The sequence below is a fragment of the Artemia sp. Qi Xiang Cuo genome, chromosome 3 (assembly GCF_049724085.1).
Source record: "Artemia sp. Qi Xiang Cuo chromosome 3, ASM4972408v1, whole genome shotgun sequence".
In the NCBI taxonomy this organism is placed as follows: Eukaryota; Metazoa; Arthropoda; class Branchiopoda; order Anostraca; family Artemiidae; genus Artemia; species Artemia sp. Qi Xiang Cuo.
The window spans coordinates 13,947,012-13,970,207 of NC_142796.1; the positions used below are offsets into that span (position 1 = coordinate 13,947,012).

At 35.8% G+C, this 23,196-nt stretch overlaps 1 protein-coding gene across 1 annotated transcript in view; it reads left to right on the forward strand.

The window, feature by feature from the left end:
- LOC148953789 (glycine receptor subunit alpha-2-like) overlaps positions 1 to 23,196 on the forward strand; it is a 222,983-nt gene that overhangs the window by 184,620 nt on the left and 15,167 nt on the right. The window contains exons 8-9 of the mRNA XM_089085900.1: positions 8,933 to 8,961; positions 13,548 to 13,668. Coding sequence (XP_088942026.1) covers positions 8,933 to 8,961; positions 13,548 to 13,668 — 150 coding nt within the window. The remainder of the gene's footprint in view (positions 1 to 8,932; positions 8,962 to 13,547; positions 13,669 to 23,196) is intronic.

Sequence of the window (23,196 nt, forward strand, 5' to 3'; positions counted from 1 at the left end):
TAGTTCTTAAACTTTGTTAGCCAGCAGATAATTTCAGAGACTGTGATTAAAAAAAGCTGCAAAAAAATTATATTAATTTTTCTAGGTCCAAGAAACGTGCTGCGGTTATTAATTTATCATCTGGCGAACTCCAATATCAATTTTACTTTGACTGCAAAGAGAAGCCCAACAACTCTAGAAATTCAATCGGCCAAACTAAAGTTGGTACATCAATTCCCTGGTCGGAACTCAACAGATTGAAATCGGGGCAGAAATTTGGTAATTTCAGTTTACAAGAAATCTAAAATTTTCAAAATTGAGAATGTGGGCTGCAAAATTTAAATCTGATTAAAACCAGTAAGGTAGTGTAGATAACACAATAGAAAATTTGATGGTTACCAATAGGATTATTACGAGCTAAGAAAATTATATTGTTACAAAACAAGTCTGTTATATAGATGGATGAGAACTGGGAATGGATCTTTGTCGACACATCCTCTTCCATCCAAGAGCCAAAAATATGAAGTCATGGGAATAAATATTTAAATGTGCAATAAAGTATCCGCAGCAATTATAATTGATAAAATTTCTAGAAAAAAAATATGTCCCACCCCTCAGATTGTCCCACCAATCAAAATAATTGTCAGGATTGAAAAACAGACTATTAGATATATTACCATAATTAGAAAGTTTTTATTTCAAATTTATATGACCTTGTGTTCTGAAATTAATAAACTCCTATACCAATTAAAATTTCAAAAGAGCGCTGTCCTGATTACCGAAGAAACGGTTTTAGTGACATATGACTGCATAAAAAATTTTGTAATAAAATTGTCATTTTCTGTGCTATGCCATGGTTGTGAATTTGCCTGTGCTATGGTTGTGAATTTGCCATTCGGTGAGCATCAATACTAAACTCAGCTTTGAGCGCAACCACAAAATTCCCAGCGACTGCAATGAAACTGTCACAAAAATTTTGTAAAAAATAATGTTATTTTCTTTTCTCAATCCAAAAATTATATTGGTATGGTGAATTGGCCATCTGATGAGTATCAGTATTAGCTCAAGTGTTATCAAATACAGAAACCGGCCATAATTACAATAAATTCACAAACATAACATTTTTTTTCAGCTCAGTCCTAAAATTTTATTGTGGTTTTCAATTATTCATTTGTGAGCAGCAGTACAAACCTAGTTCGGTCTGCGTAGAAATTCAAAGCGACTGAAATACAATTTCACTAAAGTTATCTTTGTCTCTGTGATCAGTCCAAAAACCATGCTGCGGCTGTGAAAATTAATTTAACACGTTACGTTGCTACTATTGTTTTGTATTGTATCAGATTAATACAGCTTCTTGACTGCAAAGGTCCTTGCGTTACCCTGCACTGTGTAGCTACAGCCAGGATTCAACTCTGGTCCCCACATTACCAAACTGAGATCAAACCCACTGCACCACTACTGGAGGTGTTACCATTATTCATTCAATTTTAAACACGTGGAAATTCACAGTAACATCAATAAATTTCGGCGTTCGGGGTTGGATACCCGCTGCCACCAGGTTGGAGGAAATGTCTACTACCTGTACTTGTAAAACAGACCTAGTAACTGGAACGTCAAATTTACACCCTGTTTGTCATCATTGACTCTAGAGGATATTCATTATTTTGGTACAAAGTTGTAATAGATTTCAAAAATATATTCAGTTTGGTTTATTTGAGTAAATAAAAATGTTTTGGCAAATTTTCAATTCAGGTCATAAATCTCGTCATAAACACAAATTTGTATATAGGGAGAACCAGACATCAAATCCATTCATTTTGACAAACTCAATATATTGTGAGTGATTTTTGTGAATGGATAGTTACATTGTGTGAAAAGTAACAATCTCAGACGCAGTATCACATTGTATGATAATTGTATGAGGTAAATCCCATCGTAAACACAATGTTGTATTCGGGGAAAATCAGATATTAAATCTACTCATTTTGAAAAATGTACTTTTGTGAGTGATTTTTGTGAATAGTAGCATTGTGGGAAAAATGATGATCTCATACATAGCATAAACATTGTATAATATTTGTACAAGATAAATGTCATCATACACACAAACTTTGTATTTGTTTAGAACCAAATACTAAATTTACTCCTTTTGACAATTGATCATTGTGACTGAGTTTTGGTGATTAGAGGTTTCAAAAGAAAGCTTTTGGGATAGAAATAGTAAATTTTTTCTCATGTTACAAAATTTTGCACCTCCTGCCGTTTTATTTATCAGGGATATGGATGAAGCCAAATCTTGTTCAGAGTAATCCTGCCAATCTTTTACGGTTAAAATGCTTATTTTTAAGTAAATATGTTATTCTAGCTAATTTTTTGGGAAATTTTAAGCACATTAAAAGTAAATTATATCGCTCTATCTTAGCTGGAATTACTTACTGTTCAGGAAATAAAGCAAAGAGAAAAGAATTGTGCCCCAAAATGTAAATAAAAACAAATGAATAACCAAAGTAAGTGACACAAGTCACCAAAATAAAAGTAGGCAAATTAAAAATTAACTCCCCTATTTAAGAAAAAATATACGGAGAAGTAAAAGATTCCAAGGTTCTAATTTATACGAGTAAAGAAATACAAAAAAATAAACTAGAATAATTATTTTATAATTCATTTGATTTACGTATAAAACATTTTAAAAATTAAAATTAAATAAAGAATAAAAAAAATTATAATAAGAATTAGAAACTTATTTTAAGACTAATATAGAAATTGAAACAAGTTAAAAAAGATCAAATAAAATTAAACAGAAAAAGTTTAAAAAATTTAAGTAAATAACTTACCTAGCTCAATTCTAGGGCATAGACAGGAACTGTTTGTCCACAAGGTATATTCAGCGTTGGGCGTAATCTTCACCTTCGACTGTTTAAATACGTCGTATACATGAATGTTTGTCACTGTCAAGTCACCAAAAACTTGTATTGCCTTACAACGACCTCTGATTGCTAGAAAATAAAAACAGAGTGAGAGAGAGAGAAACGAGAGAGAGAGAGAGAGAGAGAGAGAGAGAGAGGGAGATAGATAAATAGAGAAATTTATTATACATATGTATATATATATTCGTCACACAAACATATATAATAATTGAAACGCTGTCCCTCCCCCCCATTAAATTTTTTTTACTGTTTTTGAACGAGACATGGATAGACCTAGTATCCTAATGAAGATGAACGGGGTCCATACCCCTCGAAGTGAGAGAGAGTAACATTTTTACTTAGATTTTTTAACTGAAATTTTTCAACTTTTTTTCCATGTCTTAAAATCAGATTAAAAATACTTACAGCAAAAAAATCCGCTGTGATATTTTAAAAGTACAAAATGAAGATGTTGTAAATACGTCAATCGTGATTTTTTTATCGTGACATATTATCGTGATATTTAATAAAAATACAAAATGAAGATATAATGAATGTCAGGTGTGGTTTTACTTACTTACTTACTTACTTAAGTCCCATCCATCCTCATGGGACGTTTTAGGACCACTCCTTTCAAAGAAATCCGATGAACTAGGGCTCGATATGCTGTTCTGTCAAGTGTGGTTCGGGATAGTTGGGCAATGCGTTGTCGGTCAAAGTTTTCGATCCATCTTTTGCGCGGTCTTCCCCGTGGTCTAAGTCCTTCAGTTGTCCCTTCAAGCGCGATCTTGGGTAGTCGTTCGGGATTCATTCGTTTTACGTGGCCGAACCAGTGCAGCTGCTGTTTTCAAATTTTGTTCCAGATAGTGTCTTGTGACTTCACCCTTCTTCACACTTCTTCGTTTGTGACATGGTCAGTATATTTAATATTGGCTATCCGGTGCAGACATGTCATTTCGAACGCAAGGAGGTTGCGCTCGTTTTCATCTTTTAATGTCCAGGTTTCACACAACTTGATCATTTAGCCCAAAAGGATAAGCGCTACCCAGAGCATGGATCCAATAATCTTCTCGTCTGCGTAATTTATTATTTTTCTCTTCTTTGGTAAAGTTTTTTAGGTCCAGATTTTCTAAAATTGTAATAGGTAGATTAGATATAGAGCAAGTACCATTATTACAATGAAGAACTAGATAATTGTTAGTTTTTTTTCCGGTAATTGTAGTTTTATGTCCCGAAAACCTCTTATATATGTCGTTAATTGTTTCCCCCACATATTGTAAATGAAAATTTTTACATTCTAGTAAATAGATAATATTAGTTGTTTGACAATTTACATGTCCAGTTAATAAACATTGCAACTTTTTATTATATAAAGTGCTTTTAATTGAACCAAGGCCCTTAATCCCAAAGGCCGTTTAATTAGAATAAATAGCTCTTATGAAAGTACTAAAAAACTATAGCGTAAAGAGCGAGGTATTGACTTGGGGGTACACCCCCTCATATACGTAATAATTTCTGTTCACTTTAAGTTTTGATGTTGCTCCTTTGTTTAAGCTGAAAAAACTTGTTTTTTCTATTTAATTTCTGATCGTTTTTTAAATAATGCTGGGAAACCCGGCGCTTCCTTCCTAGCAATGTCTCTTCCCCCATGAAAACTTCCTCCAATCTTTTTGGTTATTTAAAAAGGGCACTAGAACTTTCAATTTCTGTTCAAATGAGCCCTGCCATGATATTCTAGGACCGCTGGGTCGATAGGATCACCCCTGGGGAAAAAACAAGCAAACAAACTAACAAATAAACATGCATCCGTGATCTTTCTTCTGGCAAAAAAATACAAAATTCTATATTTTTGGAGATACGAGCTTGATAACTTTGCGGCAAGGTTCTCTAGTATGCTGGCTTTGATGTTGGGATTTTGGGTACGATTTCGTCACTCTTAGATGATGTTTCCCCCTTTTTTCAAAATTGATGAACATATTCTCAGGCGCGTTGCTTGTTGTTTGCAAGATGAAAATTGATGAAATTCATATATTTGATATAAGCATAAAAATTTGATTCTTTTGATGTATCTATTGGTATCAAAATTTTGTTTTTAGAGTTTCGGTTACTATTGAGCCGGGTCACTCCTTACCACGAACAGTTTGATGTTGTCCATCACTGAGCGTCGAAAAATGAGAATTACATAGCATTGATTTGCAAAATTTTTGCTGTGTCTTTCACAAGGTTTTCTAACTCGTAGATCCAATCCATTTATGGAATCCTCGATGCATCATCCAAGGTGAAGAATTTTCAAACAGTTCGGGGTAGCGAACTGTAAGTAAGGAGCGACCCGGTTCAATAGTAATCGAAACTCTAAAAAACGGAACTTTGATACCAATAGATACAACAAAAGAATCAAATTTGTATGCTGATTTCGAATATATAAGTCTTATCAAGTTTAGTCTTACCCATCAAAAGTTACGAACCTGAGAAAATTTGCCTTATTTTAGAAAAAAAGGAAGAAACACCCCCTAAAAGTAATAAAGTCTTAATGAAAACTACACTATCAGATTCAGCATATCAGAGAAGCCTACTGTAGAGGTTTAAAGCTCCTATCTGCAAAAATATGGAATTTTGTATTTTTTGCTAGAAGGAAGATCACGGATGCGTGTTAATTTATTTGTTTTTTGTTTGTTTGTTTTTTTTTTCGTTTTTTTTCCAGGTGTGATCGTATCAACCCACTGGTCCGAGAATATCGTGAGATGGCTCATTCGAAAGGAAATTAAAAGTTCTAGTGCACTTTTTAAGTCACTAAAAGAATTGGAGGGCAACTAGGCCCCCTCTCCCACTTATTTTTCCCAAAGTAACCCGATCAAATTTTGAAATAGTCATTTTGTTCAGCATATTCAAAAAATCTAATAACTATGTATTTGATGATGCCCTAATCCCCACAAAGTCCCGGGGTAAGGGTTGCAAGTTTTTCAATTTGCCCATTGTTTAAATTTAGTATTGGTAATTGCGAAGTATACAGACGTGTTCAGGATTTTTTTCAGGTGGGCGCATCAGGAGAAGGGGTTTACGCTGGAGGACCTTTCCATGGAGGAAGGGAATTTTCCATGAAGGGGGCACCGGATTTCCCACTATTATTTAAAAACGATCAGAAATTAAACAAAAAGAATACGTTTTTTCAACTGAAAGTAAGAAGCAACATTAAAACATAAAACGAACAAAAATTATTACGTATATGAAGGGGTTCTCGCCCTCGTCAATACCTCAGTCTTTACGCTTAAGTTTTTTTTAGTACTTTCAAAAGAGTTATTTATTCCAATTAAACGGCTTTTGTGATTCAAGTGTCATTCTTAAAGAATTGGGACTAAATTCAAACTTTAGCGTACAGAGCGAGGTACTGACGAGGGGAAGAACCCCCTCATATACGTAAAAATTTCTGTTCATTTTAAGTTTTATTATTGCTCCTTACTTTCATTTGAAAAAACTTGTTTTTTTTATTGAATAACAAAGAGCATTAAAGAATAGCTTTTATCGAACTTTACGGTTCACCGTACGGTTCAACTATTTTTGTGAATGAAACATCTGCATTAAATTTTCAATGTCAAACATGTTTTTATTTCTTTTATTTCACTTCGTATTCTGTTTTTTCGGTTTCTTCATTGTAAGCAGGCACGGAAAAATTGAACGACTCTCCTTAAGCTAAACTGCCTAATAATTTAATGTTGTCTTTGGCAACTGAACAGTTCGAATTACATTCTCTGAATTTATCCTCCACATGAATCAATTTAACAATTGTGCATCTCTAATGAATTTCTTAAATTGAACTGCCTTATGACATACTGCTTAGCGGTTTTCTATTATTAAATAGAAACACTTTTTTCACAAAATAAATTTTTCAAAGAAAAGTAAAAAACCCCATGGAACAAAAAATGACCAGAAATAGAATCAAATAACCTACCAAGCGTAAAACTACCACAAATCATCATCAATAAATAAATGAAACCCGAAACCAACAGAAATTACAATAAATAACTGATTCAAACTCAAAACGAGCAGAAATTAACATTAGTAGGCCTCAAACCCCTATGCCTTCTTAAGCCCAGAAAATAATTTACACTTTACTGAAAAAATACAAATGAATGTGCATTGTCAGTTTAAAAAACATGAGCTGATATTTATTCCTTAAAATCTTAATATTTTTTGATTTATTAAAGTTATAAAAGTGAAAACATTTATTTTTTTCCAGTAAACTGCAAAGTATCTTCTGGCCTTCAGAAGATATGGGGGTTTTTAGGCCTACTTATGTTAATTTCTGCTCGTTTTGAGTTTGCCTTGATTATTTATTGTAATTTCTGTTCGTTTTATATTGACATAGTGTTTTTCAGGGAAAAAAAGAATAATAGTTTAAATCTTTTCAGTTTTTTCTTTAAAAATTTTTGATGTAATTTGTATGCTAGAGGGACTTCTTCAAGGGTTTTAAACAGCATACACCCTTTTGAAAATCTTGACACAAACAGTAGTGTTCAATTTAGTTTTATACCTCCTCTAGTTGGCAACTCTTTGGCAGCCTGAATACACTTACACTCTTTTGATTTAGTGAAAGTTTAAGAGCAGAAGTAGCCTCAAAAGTTTGAACTTAATACCCTCAGTTGTTATTGGGATATTGCTAAGATGTCTCATTGGCAACCAGCATACTAACAGTGCGTTTTGATTGAATTTTTAAGCAACATTTAATTTTTTAAGCATAATGGGTAAATTGCATAAAGTGGGGGTTGACCTACCCAATAACCCTATAGATGTAGTAACTAAACCCTTCAGCTATGCTAAACAAAATAGCTGTCTTAAAACTTTGATTGGAAGTGTTTGTAAAATAACTAGCTAAGGAGGGAGGCTGATTGTCCTCTAATCACTTTTGACTCTTATAAAGGGCACTACAACTTTTAATTTCCAATCAGAATAGCTCTTTTAAAATATCAATGATATTACTAGCTATGATAGAGCAGCGCTACCTATAATACTGATCATATGTCCTTTTAATACCTGCATGTATATAGTTTTTTCGTTTAATTGAAACTCCTCCAAATGGCCTTAGTGTCATTAGTTCCATTAACCGTAGAAGTAGTATTAAAAGCATACACATACTTTTCTATTAGAATCCGTACTTTCCAATGGTATCGTTAATTAGCTAGGTCCATCACTTGTCATTGTCATGTCCTTCTAATAAAGATATTTTATAATATGTTGAATTGTTTGTATTTCTTATTCTTTTTATGATTATGTTTCTTCCAATTTTTCTTTGTCCATTTCTCGTATTTTTCCAGTTTTGTATTTTCCAGTCTGTATCTTTTGGGCGTCTTTTATCCTTTTTTCTATCCTCTTTACTCCACTTTTCAGAATTTTAAAATTTTTTGTTATAGAGGGTTAAAATAAATTATTAATAATATTACAGTGTCTTCTTGCTAGTTCAAAATCAGCAGCAACTTACGCTGAAAGGTCTAACTTACATAGTGTAAGCCGTTATTGTGATATTGCTTTGTCACCCTGTTGAAAATCTACATGATCATAGTTTGTTTTGATTTAGTTCAACATCCACCTAAATATTCCTTAAAAGCTTCTCCTTAATACCCTTAGCTTGTGTAGTAGCACTAGTTGCAGCAGCAGTTGTAGCATTAGTAGCAGTATGTATGTAGCCCCTTTGGGTTTTTTTTTCAACATCCCCTTCAACACACGATGAAAGTTTCAACTTAATACCATCAACCGTTCCTGAAGCATTGCTGATACGTCCTCTTGGCAACCTATGTGGGCAAAGTGTGTTTCAATTTAATTCAATACAGTTTCAACATTGCCCAAAATGTTCGCCTTACTACCCTTAGCTTTAGTTGCCGTTGTACTAGCATCAGTAATTATAGTAGTAACAGTAGTAGTAGAAGCCGTGGAATTAATAATAGTAGTCTTAGCTTTAGTAGCAGTAGTAGTAGTAGAAGTAATGATAATAGCAGCAGTAGTAGCAGTTGTAGGAGTAAAAGCAGTAGTATTATAATGCAAATATTGTCCTTCAGTTAGTTCAAGATTCACCACAACAAGCCTTGTAAGTTTCAATTTCTCACGCGAAACTCTTCCTCAGATATTGCTGATATGCCCTTTCTGCATACGGATAGCGTGTTGTGATTCAGTTTACCTTCCCCCTAAAACTTCTCTGGCAATTTCGTCTTCATGCCCTTAGGTATTATTGTAATAGTAGTCACAGTAGTAGTATTAGTACTCAACTAAATACAATTATCCATCGCTATGACATTGTCGGTATGCCCTTTTGATAACCTGTATATTCATGTACTTCCTGAAATTTTCATCTTAATACCGTTAGCCTTATAAATAGTTGAAATAGAAGCAGTAGTTGGATCAATAGTAAAAGTAGTAGTAGAACTAGTAAATGTAGCCGTGGTAGTAGTATTAGTAACAGTGGGCACATATTGCTTTTTGGTCAATTGATCCTTCTCTTCAAGCATTCTCTGAGAGTTTCAGCTTAATGCACAAATCAATTCTTAAGATACATTATTTTGACAACCTAAATGCACATAGTGTCTTTTGTTACTCACAAATTTTACCTTCATAGACTTAGTGTTAAAAGTGCTAGTATCACAGTAGTTGCGGCAGTAGTAGGAGAAGTAGTTGCAGTGTTAGTGTTGCATTAGTAGTAGAAGTAACAGTAGTAGCAACAGTATTAATAGCGGTAGTAGCATGTAAATCTTACCTTTTGATTAGTTGAACATCTCTTTCATGATGCCCAAAATTTTCACCTTGACACGGTAAGCTGTTCCAAAAATATTGCTGATGTGCGCTTTTGGTTCCCTTTTGGCACCCTTTTCACCTTAATATTTACAAGTTTTTGCAATAGAAGTAGTAGTTGGAGTAGTTTATTAGTTGTAATTGTATTAGTAAAAGCAGCAGTGGCAGTAGTGTTAGAAGTGACATGCATTTAGTAGTAGTAGTAACAGCAGTAGCAGCAGTATTAATAGCAGTAGTAAAAGGGCCTTTTTGCCTTTTGGTCAACTGAACATCTCACTCATGATGCCCCTGAAGTTTCTTTTTGATAAGATAAGTCGGTCCAACAATATTGCTGATGCGCCTGTATCAGCAATCTGTATGTACATAGTATGTTTTGAATTAGTTCAAATTTCCCTTTCAACGTTTCCTCATATGTTTATTTCAATATCCTCAGCCTTAGTAGCACTTGCTACGGAAGTTTTAGTCCTGACTTAACCATTCGACAATACTGAAACAACAGATGTCTCAAAACTTTGTTTGAATGTTTGCTTTGGGAAATGATGGGCGTGGGGAAAGGGGGTGGCTGGTTGCTCTCAGATCAGTTTGACTCTTAAAAAGAGCACTATAACTTTCAATTTCAAATCAAATGAGCCCCATCTGAAATTTACATGACCACCCATTCAGTAAAAAACCCTATATACCCCCAGGGGAGAGGGGGTGGCTTGTTGCTCTCAGATCAGTTTGACTCTTAAAAAGAGCACTATAACTTTCAATTTCAAATCAAATGAGCCCCATCTGAAATTTACATGACCACCCATTCAGTAAAAAACCCTATATACCCCCAGGGTAAAGCTTGCAACCCTTTCCCCAGGGCTCTGGGGAATTGTGTCAACCCTGAAGAACCTTGTTATATGTTCTTTAAACTATTTTGAACAGTATGACTATTTCACACTTTCAATCAGCTGCGTTTGGTAAAAAGCGGAGTAGGAGAGGGGGCTAGTTGAACTCTATAATTTTGACTCTTAAAAGGGAGCTAGAACTTCCTACTTCCAACCAAATGAGCCACCACTAAAGTTTACACAGCTATCCCTTCCACAAAAATCTTAAATGCCCCCGGGACACAACTTAAAACACTTGCCCCCAGGCTCTGATAGTTTGTATCAGCCCCAAAAGCCTTGTTGTATAATCTTTGGACTATTTTGAACGAAATAGCCATGTCAAAATTTCTATTGGATGCATTTCGGGAAAACACAACGTGTGTGGGGGGGAGGTAGCTGCCCTCTGATCACTTTGACTCTCTAAAAGGGCACTAGAACTTCTGATTACCAATCCAATGATTGGTAATCCTCCAAAGTACATACGATCATCCTTTCTATAAGAAACCTTATATGCCCCCAGGTCATCACTTACAACCCTTGCCCTAAGGGCTTTGAGGGGTCGTCATCCTCGAAGACGTAATTTCTGGACCCTTCAACTATGGTGAATAAAACTACCATCTCAAAATTTTTGGTTGAAACTGATTGAACCTTAAAAAGGGCACTAGAACTTTCAATTTCAAATCAAATGAGCCCAATCTGAAGTTTATAGGATCACTCATTCTACAAAAACCTTATGTGCCTACAGAGTGTCACTTGCAATCCTTGCCCCAGGGCTCTGGGGGGTTTTGTCAACCCTGGAGGCATTGTTATATGCTCTTTGGACTATTTTGAACAAAATGGCTGTCTCCCAATTTTAATCAAATGCGTTTGGTGAAAAGAGTGGTAGTTGGAGGGGGACTGGTTGCCCTTCATCATTTTTTACTCTTAAAAGGGAACTGGAACATCCAATTTTCATACCAAAAGGTATGAAGTTTATTTTTTCAAATGAGTTTGTTCAAAATATAAGTTTTTATTGGAATGTAAAAGCACTTATTAGACCAGTTGTGCAATTTCTAATAATAAATTAGAATAAGAATATGTAGATTAACACAAATTATTTTGAAAAGATGAATTTTTCTAAATAAAATGCAATATTAAAATTTGAACCAAACAGAAATGATCTTGCATTATAAGAAGTGCCACTTACCTCAGCCCCAACTCTATTTGCAAAAGTTTGACTTGTGTTTTACCTAAGCCCTTATAGAGTGCGAAAAATGTATCTGGGTGGTCGATGCAACTATTTTATTTACTGATCGCGTTTCAAATCACTTGAAGCATCATGAAAAAAAAACAGACCTTAGAGTAAAGATTGATAAATTGAGAAAGGGGGGGGGGTGAAATTACGCAGGATAATTTTATTTCAGTAAGGAACATGTACAAGTTTCTTAATTTTGTAACCGTAAAATACAAAGGCAAATATTTCAATAGCTTCAATACTTTGCTCTCAATTCCAAGTACGCATCTCAAACGTAGTTTGTGTTAATCGCCATCTAACCCTTCATGTCTGCTAACCCGCAACTGTCAAAGTTAAGTTGACTGTGCTGTTGCCTCTCTCCTACCAAGACAAGGCTACTCAGATGAATTGCTCAGCACAGTATGAATATTACACAATATGGAGAATTCCTATCATCTCCATTAAATATTTTTGGGACAGATCAGTTTCGTACATTTCTTCATGACTTTGACTCCGTGCGTGCGCAATGACAAAATTTCAAATAGCAACTACACTACTACAGCAATTACGATTTACGCGCTGTGATGTGTCCCGTTTCTGAACCACATTTTCTATCATATAGTGACAAGCCAGGCATGGATACGTCACCAATGACTCATTTCAGAGATAAAATATCTCTTAGGTGAGTAAATAAATGGCATCCCTGGCAATTCGTCCCTGAAAAATGAGGTCAAGTCATTTGGGCGTTTTTCGGCTCTTGGGCCTTTTTCTTTTTTCCTATCTTCTTTTTTAGTAAATATTCATGGTATTTTTATAACCACCAGTAGTGCTCTTGGCTCCAAAGCTGATATATAAAAATTCCAGGTTTCCAGTTGGAATGGCTTCGCTGACTAATCAGTTACCTTTCTATTTGATCATTTTACTAATCCTTTTGTCAATAGCTGTCGTCTCCAAGGATTCTCTTAGTTCTTCTTTAGCCCTCAATTGATCTGTGCAAAATAGATTTCCGATTCTAATTATATAAAAAGTATCTTATGTCCCACTTTTTCTCCTTTGAGAGGTTTTGTCTCCAAATGATTGAATAGAGAAAGCTGTAAATTCTTATCAAATTAGACGAATCAGTTGCAGTAATTCAAGGGACATTACGTAGACAGATATGAATTCAATAGGAGAACAAAAAATGAAAACTACTTTTTATGTTGAGCTACTATTTCACTGGTTTATTGATCTTCAACACACGTGAATATATTTCCACTGACAATAGCTTGATTTTCAAAATTATTTTTGTGACCAAGAAAATGAGAACAACTTATTTTGCAAACTCCAGAATCAAAAATTCCCAGAATCACATACAAGGCAGGTAAATATATTGCATCAATGTATTTTTAAAATCATTCTAAATTAAACCAGATTAGATATTACTAGCGTACTGGAGAGTTCAGTCATAAAATTCATTATTACTAAATAAATTAGTGCTATAAAAGTAGCCCCCCCCCCAAAAAAAAACAGCTGAATGTTTTGAAAGCCAAAATATTGGTTTTTCTGCTATACATACGGTCTTTTTTTTATAACCATACTTGTTTTATTCGGTAAAGAAAAAGAAAATTGTTCACACTCTATCTTGTTTCATTATTTTGTCTCTCTGCTCTATCCATTATTTTGTCTCTCTGTTATCCTCTTATGTTCTCCTTTCTTTTCTTTTATTAAGTAATTTTCAAATAAACAATAAAAGACCGCTTTGCAACCTTGTAACCTATGATATGGGTGATATCAAAATGTGAATGCGATTTCTTACTTGTTCTTTCTTTTATTGTTCAGGTTTGTCTTCATGGCACTAATGGAGTACATGCTTGTAAATATTCTTCTTGGTGATTCTGATGGGCCTAAACCACCGCCGGAACCTCCTAAACCAGATAAGGTGTTTGATTTAGCGGCAAAGGTATTATCTTATTTATTTGTTCTAAAGACTTGAATGGTAGATACGGGTATTTAGGTCTCCATTTTAACTTATTAATTAAAAAAACTTTTTCCACAAAATACGTTTTTCAAAGAAAAGTAAAGAACTCCATTAAACCAAAACGAACAAAAATAAAATCAAATAATAGACCAAGCGTGAAACTAAGACAAATCAGAATCGATAAATAAATGAAACCCAAAACGAACAGAAATTACAATAAATGACCGATTCAAACTCAAAACGACCAGAAATTAACATGAGTAGGGTTCAAAACCCCTATGCCTTCCCAAGGCCGGAACATAATTTGCACTTTACTGAAAAAATACAAAAGAATGAGCATTGTCAGTTTCATATGCATATACTGATATTTAGTAATTAAAGTGTTAACATCATTTGATTTATTAAAGTTATAAAAGTAAAAAAATTTATATTTTTTCAGTAAAGTGCAAATTATGTTCTGGCCTTGGGAAGGCATAGGGATTTTGAACCCTACTCATGTTAATTTCTGCTCGTTTTGAGTTTGACTCGGTTATTTATTGTAATTTCTGTTCGTTTTGGGTTTCATTTATTTATCGATGCTGATTTGTGGTAGTTTTTTGGGTTCTACTATTGTACCCTTATACTATGCTTTTTCCCACCTAATCTCTCTCCAAACATCTTCCAAATAGTACCTATTCATTGGCACAGCTCAGCCCCGTAATTTGAACAAATTTCAATTTTTCAAGTTTGGGTCATTTGCCTGGGACTCTGGGCCGGTTGGACGCCCCCAAAAATTGTCCCAAATTTCTCTCTCGCTCTTGCACTTGTTCACGGATGTCTAATGCCGTGAATGGTTAGACCGTTGCTCAGGCAGTAACCATGTGGCAAACACATACCAGCAATATTTTTTCATTTTCACATGGAATCCCAATCTAGCCCATGTCCACCACTTTGCATTCAAGCTTCTTTCAGTCCAGGATAGGCGGGGAGGGGGTGCCCGCCGTCTCCAATCACTTTCCAAATAGTGTCTATTCATTGCCTCAGCTCAGTCCAGCTTTCTGAGCAAATTTCATTTTTCACTATTTTCAATGCATAGTGACCCCCTCATATAAGGTCTGTGGATTATCATCAGGGGTTCAGATGCAAATCTTTAAATAATTATTATACAAAATTTGGACATTTTTTAGCGTTCAGTGTTCAGATTTGAGCGTTGGGGTCTGACTATCTGGGCTTTATTTGTTAAGGCCTGAATGTTAAGCGATCGACATGGACTAGATTGGGACCCAATGTGAAAATGAAAAAAAAAATTATTCTTGGTATGTGTGTATCCTGAATGCTAAGCGATGGACATGGGCTAGATTGGAACCCCATGTGAAAATGAAAAAAAAATAGTGTTGGTATGTGTGTAACCTGAATGCTAAGCGATGGACATGGGCGAGATTGGGACCCCATGTGAAAATGAAAAAAATATTGTTGGTATGTGTGTAGCGCATGCATGGTTACCACTAGAGAAACAGTCTAACCGTTCACGGCTTTAGGCATCCGTGAATAAGTTCTAAGACGAGAGAGGAAGTTAGGACAATTTTTGGAGGCGCCCACCTCACCTGCCCATAGTCTCAGGCAAGCGACCCAAAACTTGAAAAAGTGGAAATTCGCTCAGATTGCTGAACTGAGCTGAGGCAATGAATAGATACTATTGGGAAAGTGACTGGAGACGGTGGACATCCGTGAACAGTTGCTAAATTGAGAGAGGAATTTGGGACAATATTTGGGTGATGCTCCCGCCCAGAGTCTCGGGCAAGTGACCCAAAATTTTGAAAAGCTTATGAAAAATTGAAATTTTCGATGAATGTGGGGCTGAGCTTAGGCAACGAATAGGTACTATTTGAAAGATAAAGATGGCTTTAAACGATTGTTGGCCTGTTATTTCAAGCAAATAAATGGTCCTATGTCAATTCTAAATTCTCGGTCAACCTTCTTAAGACCATAGGCGGGCGTGCCTTGTTTGCCTCTCATTACAGGCAATCTAACGGTCTTATGTCAATTTTAAATTCCTGGTCAACATGCCTGTGACTCTAGGCAAGCATGCCTTTCCAAAAACTAACAAACAAGTATGTGTCCAATAAGAGAGTCATGCATACTCCCGCCATTTACCCTGCCCCAGCCATTTAAGCATTTGCCTCTCAATTACTTGGACAATCTGTCTGGGCTTTTCTGTCTACAATTAGCCATGTCTTGATGCAACCTATGCAACCTACTGCAAAATACTTGATAACTTCAATTCAAGTTGAAACCCTTGCCCTGAGGGTTGTGGGGGAGTGACTTCCTTAAAACCATATTTTTTATCTGGAAATCAACTACGCTAAACAAAATGGCTATCTCAAAATTTTGATTGGAAGTGTTTGGGGAAATGGTGGGCGTGGAAGGTGTTAGCTGCCTTCCAATCACTTTCGACTATTAAAAAGGACACTAGCCGTTTCAATTTCCAATCTACTGAGCCCTTTTCGAAGTTTCTACGACAACTCCTTCGATACGAAGTTTCCTGGTATGGAAAAAGAAGAAAAAAAATTAATACATTGTGTCAACATCGTTCTTTACATTTCGTAGGGCACAAGCCCTTCTAATTTCCAATCGAATGAGCCCTTATTGAAGTTTCTACAACATCACTATCTATTAAAACCTTATTTGCCCCCAGGGTATAAATTATAACCCTTGCCCCGAGGACTCTGAGGGGGTTATTATCCTCAGAGACCTAGCTTGTAAAACGTTTAACTACGTTGAATAAAATGGCTGTGTAAAATTTTTGATTGGATGTGCGTGGGGGAAAGGTCGGTTTGAGATGGGGTTTAGTTGCCCTCAAATGACTTTAGACTATTAAAAAGGGCACCAGCCCTTTCAATTCCCAATCGAATGAGCCCTTTTTCAAGTTTCTACGACAAAGCTTTCAATAAAAACATCGTTAAATACAATTTTAATAAATACATCGTTCTTATATTCCCCCAGGGCATAACTTACAACCCTTTCAACCATGGCATAACTAGCCATTTCAATTTCCAATCGAATGAGCCCTTTTTGAAGTGTTTACGACAACACGTTCTATAAAAACCTTATATGGCCCCAGGGCATAACTTACAACCCTTGCCCTGAGGGCTGTGGGGCGGTTGTCATCCTCAAAGACCTAATTTCCAGAACTTAAAACTATGTTGAACAAAATAGCTATTTCAAAATTGTGATTGGATGTTTGGGGAAAAGGTGAGCATGAGAGGGGGGCTAGTTGCCCTCCAATCACTTTCGAATATTAAAACGGCACTAGCCCTTTCAATTTCCAATCGAATAAGCCTTTTTTAAAGTTTCTACGACAAAGACTTCCATAAAAACATCGTTAAATACAATTTCAATAAATACGACGTTCTTATATGCCCCCAGGGCATGACTTAAAACCCTTACCCTGAGGGCTGTGGGGGAGTGTTATCTTCTTAGATATAATTTCCAGACCTTTCAACTACTTTGAACAAAATGGCTATCTCAAAATTTTGATTGGATGTGTTTCGAAAAATGGTGGGCATGGAAGGGATGTTAGTTGCCTTTCAATCACTTTTGACTATTAAAAAGGGCATTAGCCATTTCAATTTCCAATCAGATGAGCCTTTTTTAAGTTTTTACGACAACGCTTTCTTTGAAAACTTTATTTACCCCAGGGCATAACTTATAACCCTTGCCCTGAGGGCTCTCGGGGGGTTATCATCCTCAAAGACCTAGTTTCCAGAACTTTCAACTACGTTGAACAAATTCGCTATCTAAAAAAAATTTGATTGGATGTGTTTAGAGAAAAGGTGGGCGTGAGAGGGGGATTAGTTGCCCTCCAATAACTTTCGACAATTAAAAAGGGCAATAGCCCTTTTTTCCAATCGAACGAGCCTTTTCTGAAGTTTCTGCGACAATACTTTCTATAAAAACCTTATATGCCCCCAAGGCATAACTTACAACCCTTGCCCTGACGACTGTGGGGGAGTGTCCCCCTCAAAAACATAATTTCTATGTGGAAATCAACTACGCAGAACAAAATGACTATCTCAAAATTTTGATTGGATGTGTTTGGGGAAATAGTGGGCGTGGAAGGGGTGTTAGCTGCCTTCCCATCATTTTCGACTATTAAAAAGGGCACTATCCATTCTAATTTCCAATCGAATGAGCCCTTTTCGAAGTTTCTACGACAACTCCTTCGATGCCAAGTGCCATGGTATGGAAAAAAAAATACATTGTGCCAACATTGTTCTTTACTTAGGCACCGCGATTGCGCTGCCTATGAAAAAGGGCAATTTCATTTTCCAATCAAATGAGCCATTTTTGAAATTTTTACAGCAACTTTCTATATAAACCTTATATGCCCCCAGGGCATAACTACAACCCTTGCACTGAGGGCTCTGAGGGGGCTATCATCCGAAATATATATATATATATATATATATATATATATATATATATATATATATATATATATATATATATATATATATATATATATATATATATATATATATATATATATAGCTGTGGTCTAGTCTTGTGAAAGAAGCGCCAAGTCAAGCCCCGTCTCTTATACCACTTTCTTCATGGATTGAGCATTATAAAAAAGAATTTTCTGCTCCGGATCCCCATCTTCAAAATAGTTATAAAGCGAGACTCCAAGATTTCTTTGAGCATGCATCTAGTCCGGGACCGATTATTACAAAGAGTCTGATTATTTCTGCAATTGGGAAACTGAAGAAAAAAAAGTCTAGAGGATATGACGGGATTTCTGCACAACATTTGTCGTTGTGTGGGGGTATGTTTATTGAGCATTTGGTCCTCCTTTACCAAATGATATTTAATTTGGGAATTGTGCCTTATTCTTTTTCAATTGGATGTCTGACTCCTATCCCAAAGAAAAATAAACCTCCTTCCGATTGTTCGTCTTTTCGCCCAATAACGGTTTCAACTGTTTTTTGTAAAATATTTGAAAATCTGATTATTGAGGAGCTTCGTACTAAATGTACAGTTCAGGCCCATCAGTTCGGTTTTCAGTCTCGCCTCGGGTGCGGCCATGCTCTTTCCGCTTTAGTATCCGCTTTAGTTGACGCAGAAGACCGCGGTGAAAGCATCGCTTTAGCCACTCATGATGTAAGGCGCGCGTTTGATTCGCTTCTCCACGAGGAGATTATACTGGATATGGGTTTGGCCGGTGTTGATCCCTGCTCTCTAGCCCCACTGGCTGACATGTATGAAAATCTAAAAGCGGAACTTAAACTTCCTTTACCAGCGAGTGAGTGCACTAGCCTGTTGAATGATGTTGCTGTTTCTCCGCGTGGTAATCCCCTTCTCCCGGTAAAGAAGGGGTAAGACAAGGTGCCATTTCGTCACCGACAGCATTTAATAACAGTATCGTAAAGCCGCAATCGAAGTCACTTATGACTTACATTCTGCGCGGTGTTGATTTATCTTTGATTGGTTATGCGGACGATGTACTGAACCTGAGCCGCTTTCTGCAAGGACTAGAAGATAATTTTACTCGACTACAACAAGAGTATGCTCAGATTGGACTTCAGTTTAATGCCGACAAGTCTGAAGTACTGCTGTTTAATTCGAAATCTGATGCTGGTCGAAGCATCACAATTGGTGTTTCTACTGTTGGGCTTGCCGGTGGCATTGTATATCTGGGCCTTCCTATTGGACGGTCAATACTAGAGACGCGGCGGTTACTGCTTTCTCATTTTCAGAAGCGGGTTTCATTTACGTATAGCCGTATTGTGGCAAATAAGCGGAAGTTTGACCGTCGTCTGCTGGCCCGGGTGTACAATGTTATGGTTTTGCCCCATTATTTGTACCTCAGCCCATTCTGGCGTATATTTACGGCTACAGATAGACTGAAATTGCGTTCAGTGTACTACAAGTATGCAAAGTTTTTGTTGCGTTTACCACCATGGACAAGCAATCGATATGTTTCGCATCGGTACGGCATCATGAATCCTGAAGAAGCTATCCTAGCGCAGATTACTCGATATAATTTGACACTTAAGTCCCATCCCTGGGCTATGATTCTCCAGCAGTAGTTGGCATAAGCTGTTGGTTGTTGTGTTTGGTTTTTTTTTGTTTGTTTCAGAAGAATTAGTGTTTTTGCGTTTTTTCTTGTCTTTTGTTGTGCTCCATCTGTTTTAATTGATGGGTAATAAATGCATTCATTCATTAATATATATATATATATATATATATATATATATATATATATATATATATATATATATATATATATATATATATATATATATATATATATATATATATATATATATATATATATTCTGAAAATACAGGTAAATGCGGAAGGGAGTTCACACAGTATTCAGCATGCGATGATTCCATTATTGCCGGATTTAAAAACATAATACAATTATTTTTTTATGGGGGGGAGGATACAGCCAGTTTATCTCCCTCTCCCGTAGATGTTAGCCTGAGGCTAAACGATGGTACGTTTGTGTTGTTAAAAAATATTATATAGCACTAGATTTCATTCACTATAAATAATGAAAAAAAAAAAAAAAAAAAAAAACAGAAACTATCGTAAATACAATGACCGGCTCGGATTTGAACTCTTTACTTTTTATGCTGAAGATTAAAATTTGCTCGACGGACAGCCTATTCAAGCATGATAAAAATAAAAAGGATATAAAATCTTTTAGCCACCGTTCTGCGATAGCTACTAACAAACATAGTGTATTGACTTCCTCAGAATCAGCGGTGTAGGACATTGGAGGTGAGATAACCTGAATAAACACCATCTGCATAAAAAGGATCAGATTCAGATTCTAGAACAAGAACAGATGATGAGAATTCGGTTTTGAAGTCAGCGAGTCACTCATATTTAGGGAATTCTGTGGCAGAAAGACAAGAGGTAACTTTGCTACCTCTTTTCTAAAATGTTCTCCACGTAACCTTCCTCTCCTAGATAGTCAAACCGTACCGTGCTTCTGCCTATTCAACCCCACTCTCATGTGCTATGCTGCAAGAATATTTAAGATGGCTGGGCTTTTATTGATGAATGATGACGGATTGCGAGAAATTTTGCTTCTTGGCCATTAATCTAAAACGAAACAAAAAGCAGATCGTCCCCATCAGAATAGGAAGAGGTCATAAGAACGGATTAAAAGGAAATAAGAACTATAAGGGAGGGAGTGAAGGATGAAGTAACGAATAGATTTGGGTCGAATAGGAGCGTTGGTCCCAGGACCCATGTTGTTCCAAGCTAGGAATTATTGTGACTTCCACGAATAGTTATTTAATCAATATCAATACTTCTGTACTTTATTTCCTTAATATGTTTCATTAGATTCCCCGAAGAGATTCATAGCCTTCCGTCAAAAATAATATAAATTAGTATGTAAGGTTCATAGTAGGGCGAGTCTTATTTATGGATTGAAACAGTCATCAGTTTATACATCTGGTTATGACTTTGTATATATTAATTTAAAAAAAAAATCTCCACAAAATAAGTTTTTTTTAAGTAAAGAACTCCATTAAACCAAAAATGAATAAAAATAAAATCAAATAATCTACCAAGCATACAACTACCACAAATCGGTATCAATAAATAAATGGAACCCAAAACAAACAGAAACTAAAATAATCAACAGGGTCAAACTCAAAACGAGCAGAAATTAATATGATTAGGGTTCTAAATCCCTATGCTTTCTAAAAGCCAGAATATAATTTGCATTTTACTGAAAAAAATTACAGATGAATTTACTGAAAAAATGTGCATTGACAGTTTAATATACATATGATGCTATTTATTCCTTAAAATATTAATTAATTTTACATTTCTTAAAGTTATAAAACAGAAAACATTTAAAAGAATTTTCATTTAAAAGAAAACATTTTAAAAGAATGGCCTGGCCTTGGGAAGGCATAGGGGTTTTGAGCCCAACTTATGTTAATTTCTGCTCGTTTTGAGTTTGAATCGGTTATTTATTGTAATATCTGTTCGTTTCAAATTTCATTTACTTACCGATGCTGATTTGTGGTAGTTTCACGCTTGATAGGTTATTTGATTTAATTTTTGTTCATTTTTTGTTAAATATAATTCTTTACTTTTCTTTGAAAAACTTATTTTGTGGGAAAAGTTTTTTAATTAATCAATATAAACATCAAACTAGTTTATCGTACACAACGCAGAAATGAAAACATCCGAGTCTCAAAACAAAGGGAAAGTCTGCCAATATAGTCTCAGTCTGAGTCTGTCTCAGTCTGCCAGTCTGTCAAGTCTCAGTCTGCCAATATAGGTTTACAGTGAGTTGTGGTGAGTGAATTGTGCCTTCCTGCTCAGCACAAGACGAGCTAAGAAATTCGTATCAAGTGAACATAAATATAACATATACACCTTTGCGCCGCTGATAAAACTCTCATTTTTGCCAAAATAGTCCGTCAAAAGCCGTTTCATAGTGCAACATAAGAGTTGACACTAAACCCTTGCACGTGTAACCGTTATCCGTAAATGTGTATAAAAAGGTCTTTATCATAGGCAGCCCAATAGTGCTGCCTAAGTAAAGAACGATGTTGGCCCAATGTATTATATTTTTTTCTGGTTTTGGCCAGGGAACTTCGTATCGAAGGAGTTGTCGTAGAAATTTCAAAAATGGCTCATTCGATTGGAAATTGGAATGGCTAGTGCCCTTTTTAATAGTCGAATGTGATTGGAAGGCAACTAAAACCCCTTCCACGCCCACTATTTACCCAAACACAACCAATAAAAATGTTCAGAAAGCCATTTTCTTCAGCGTACTTGATTTCCAGATAGAAATTATGTTTTTGAGGAGGACACTCCCCCACAGCCCTCAGGGTTGTAAGTTATGCCCTGGGGGAAATAAGGTTCTTATAGAAGGCTTTGTCGTAGGAAGTTCAAAAAGGGCTCATTCGATTTGAAATTGGAATGGCTAGTGCCGTTTTTAATAGTCGAATGAGATTGGAAGGCAACTAACACCCCTTCCACGCCCACAATTTCCCCAGACACATCCAATAAAATTTTCAAACAGCCATTTTCTTCAGCGTACTTGATTTCCAGATAGAAATTATGTTTTTGAGGAGGAAACTCCCCCCGCAGCCCTCAGGGTTGTAAGTTCTGCCCTAGGGGGAAATAAGGTTCTTATAGAAGGCTTTGTCGTAGAAATTTCAAAGATACATCATTCGATTGGATAGTGGAATGACTAGTGCCGTTTTTAATAGTTGAATGTGATTGGTAGGCAACTAAAACCCCATTCACGCACACTATTTACCCAAAAAAATCCAAAAAAAATGTTCAAATAGCCATTTTCTTCAGCGTACTTGATTTCCAGATAGAAATTATGTTTTTGAGGAGGACACTCCCCCCACAGCCCTCAGGGTTGTAAGTTATGCCCTGGGGGAAATAAGGTTCTTATAGAAGGCTTTGTCGTAGAAATATCAAAGATGGCTCATTCGATTGGATATTGGAATGGCTAGTGCCGTTTTTAATAGTCGAAT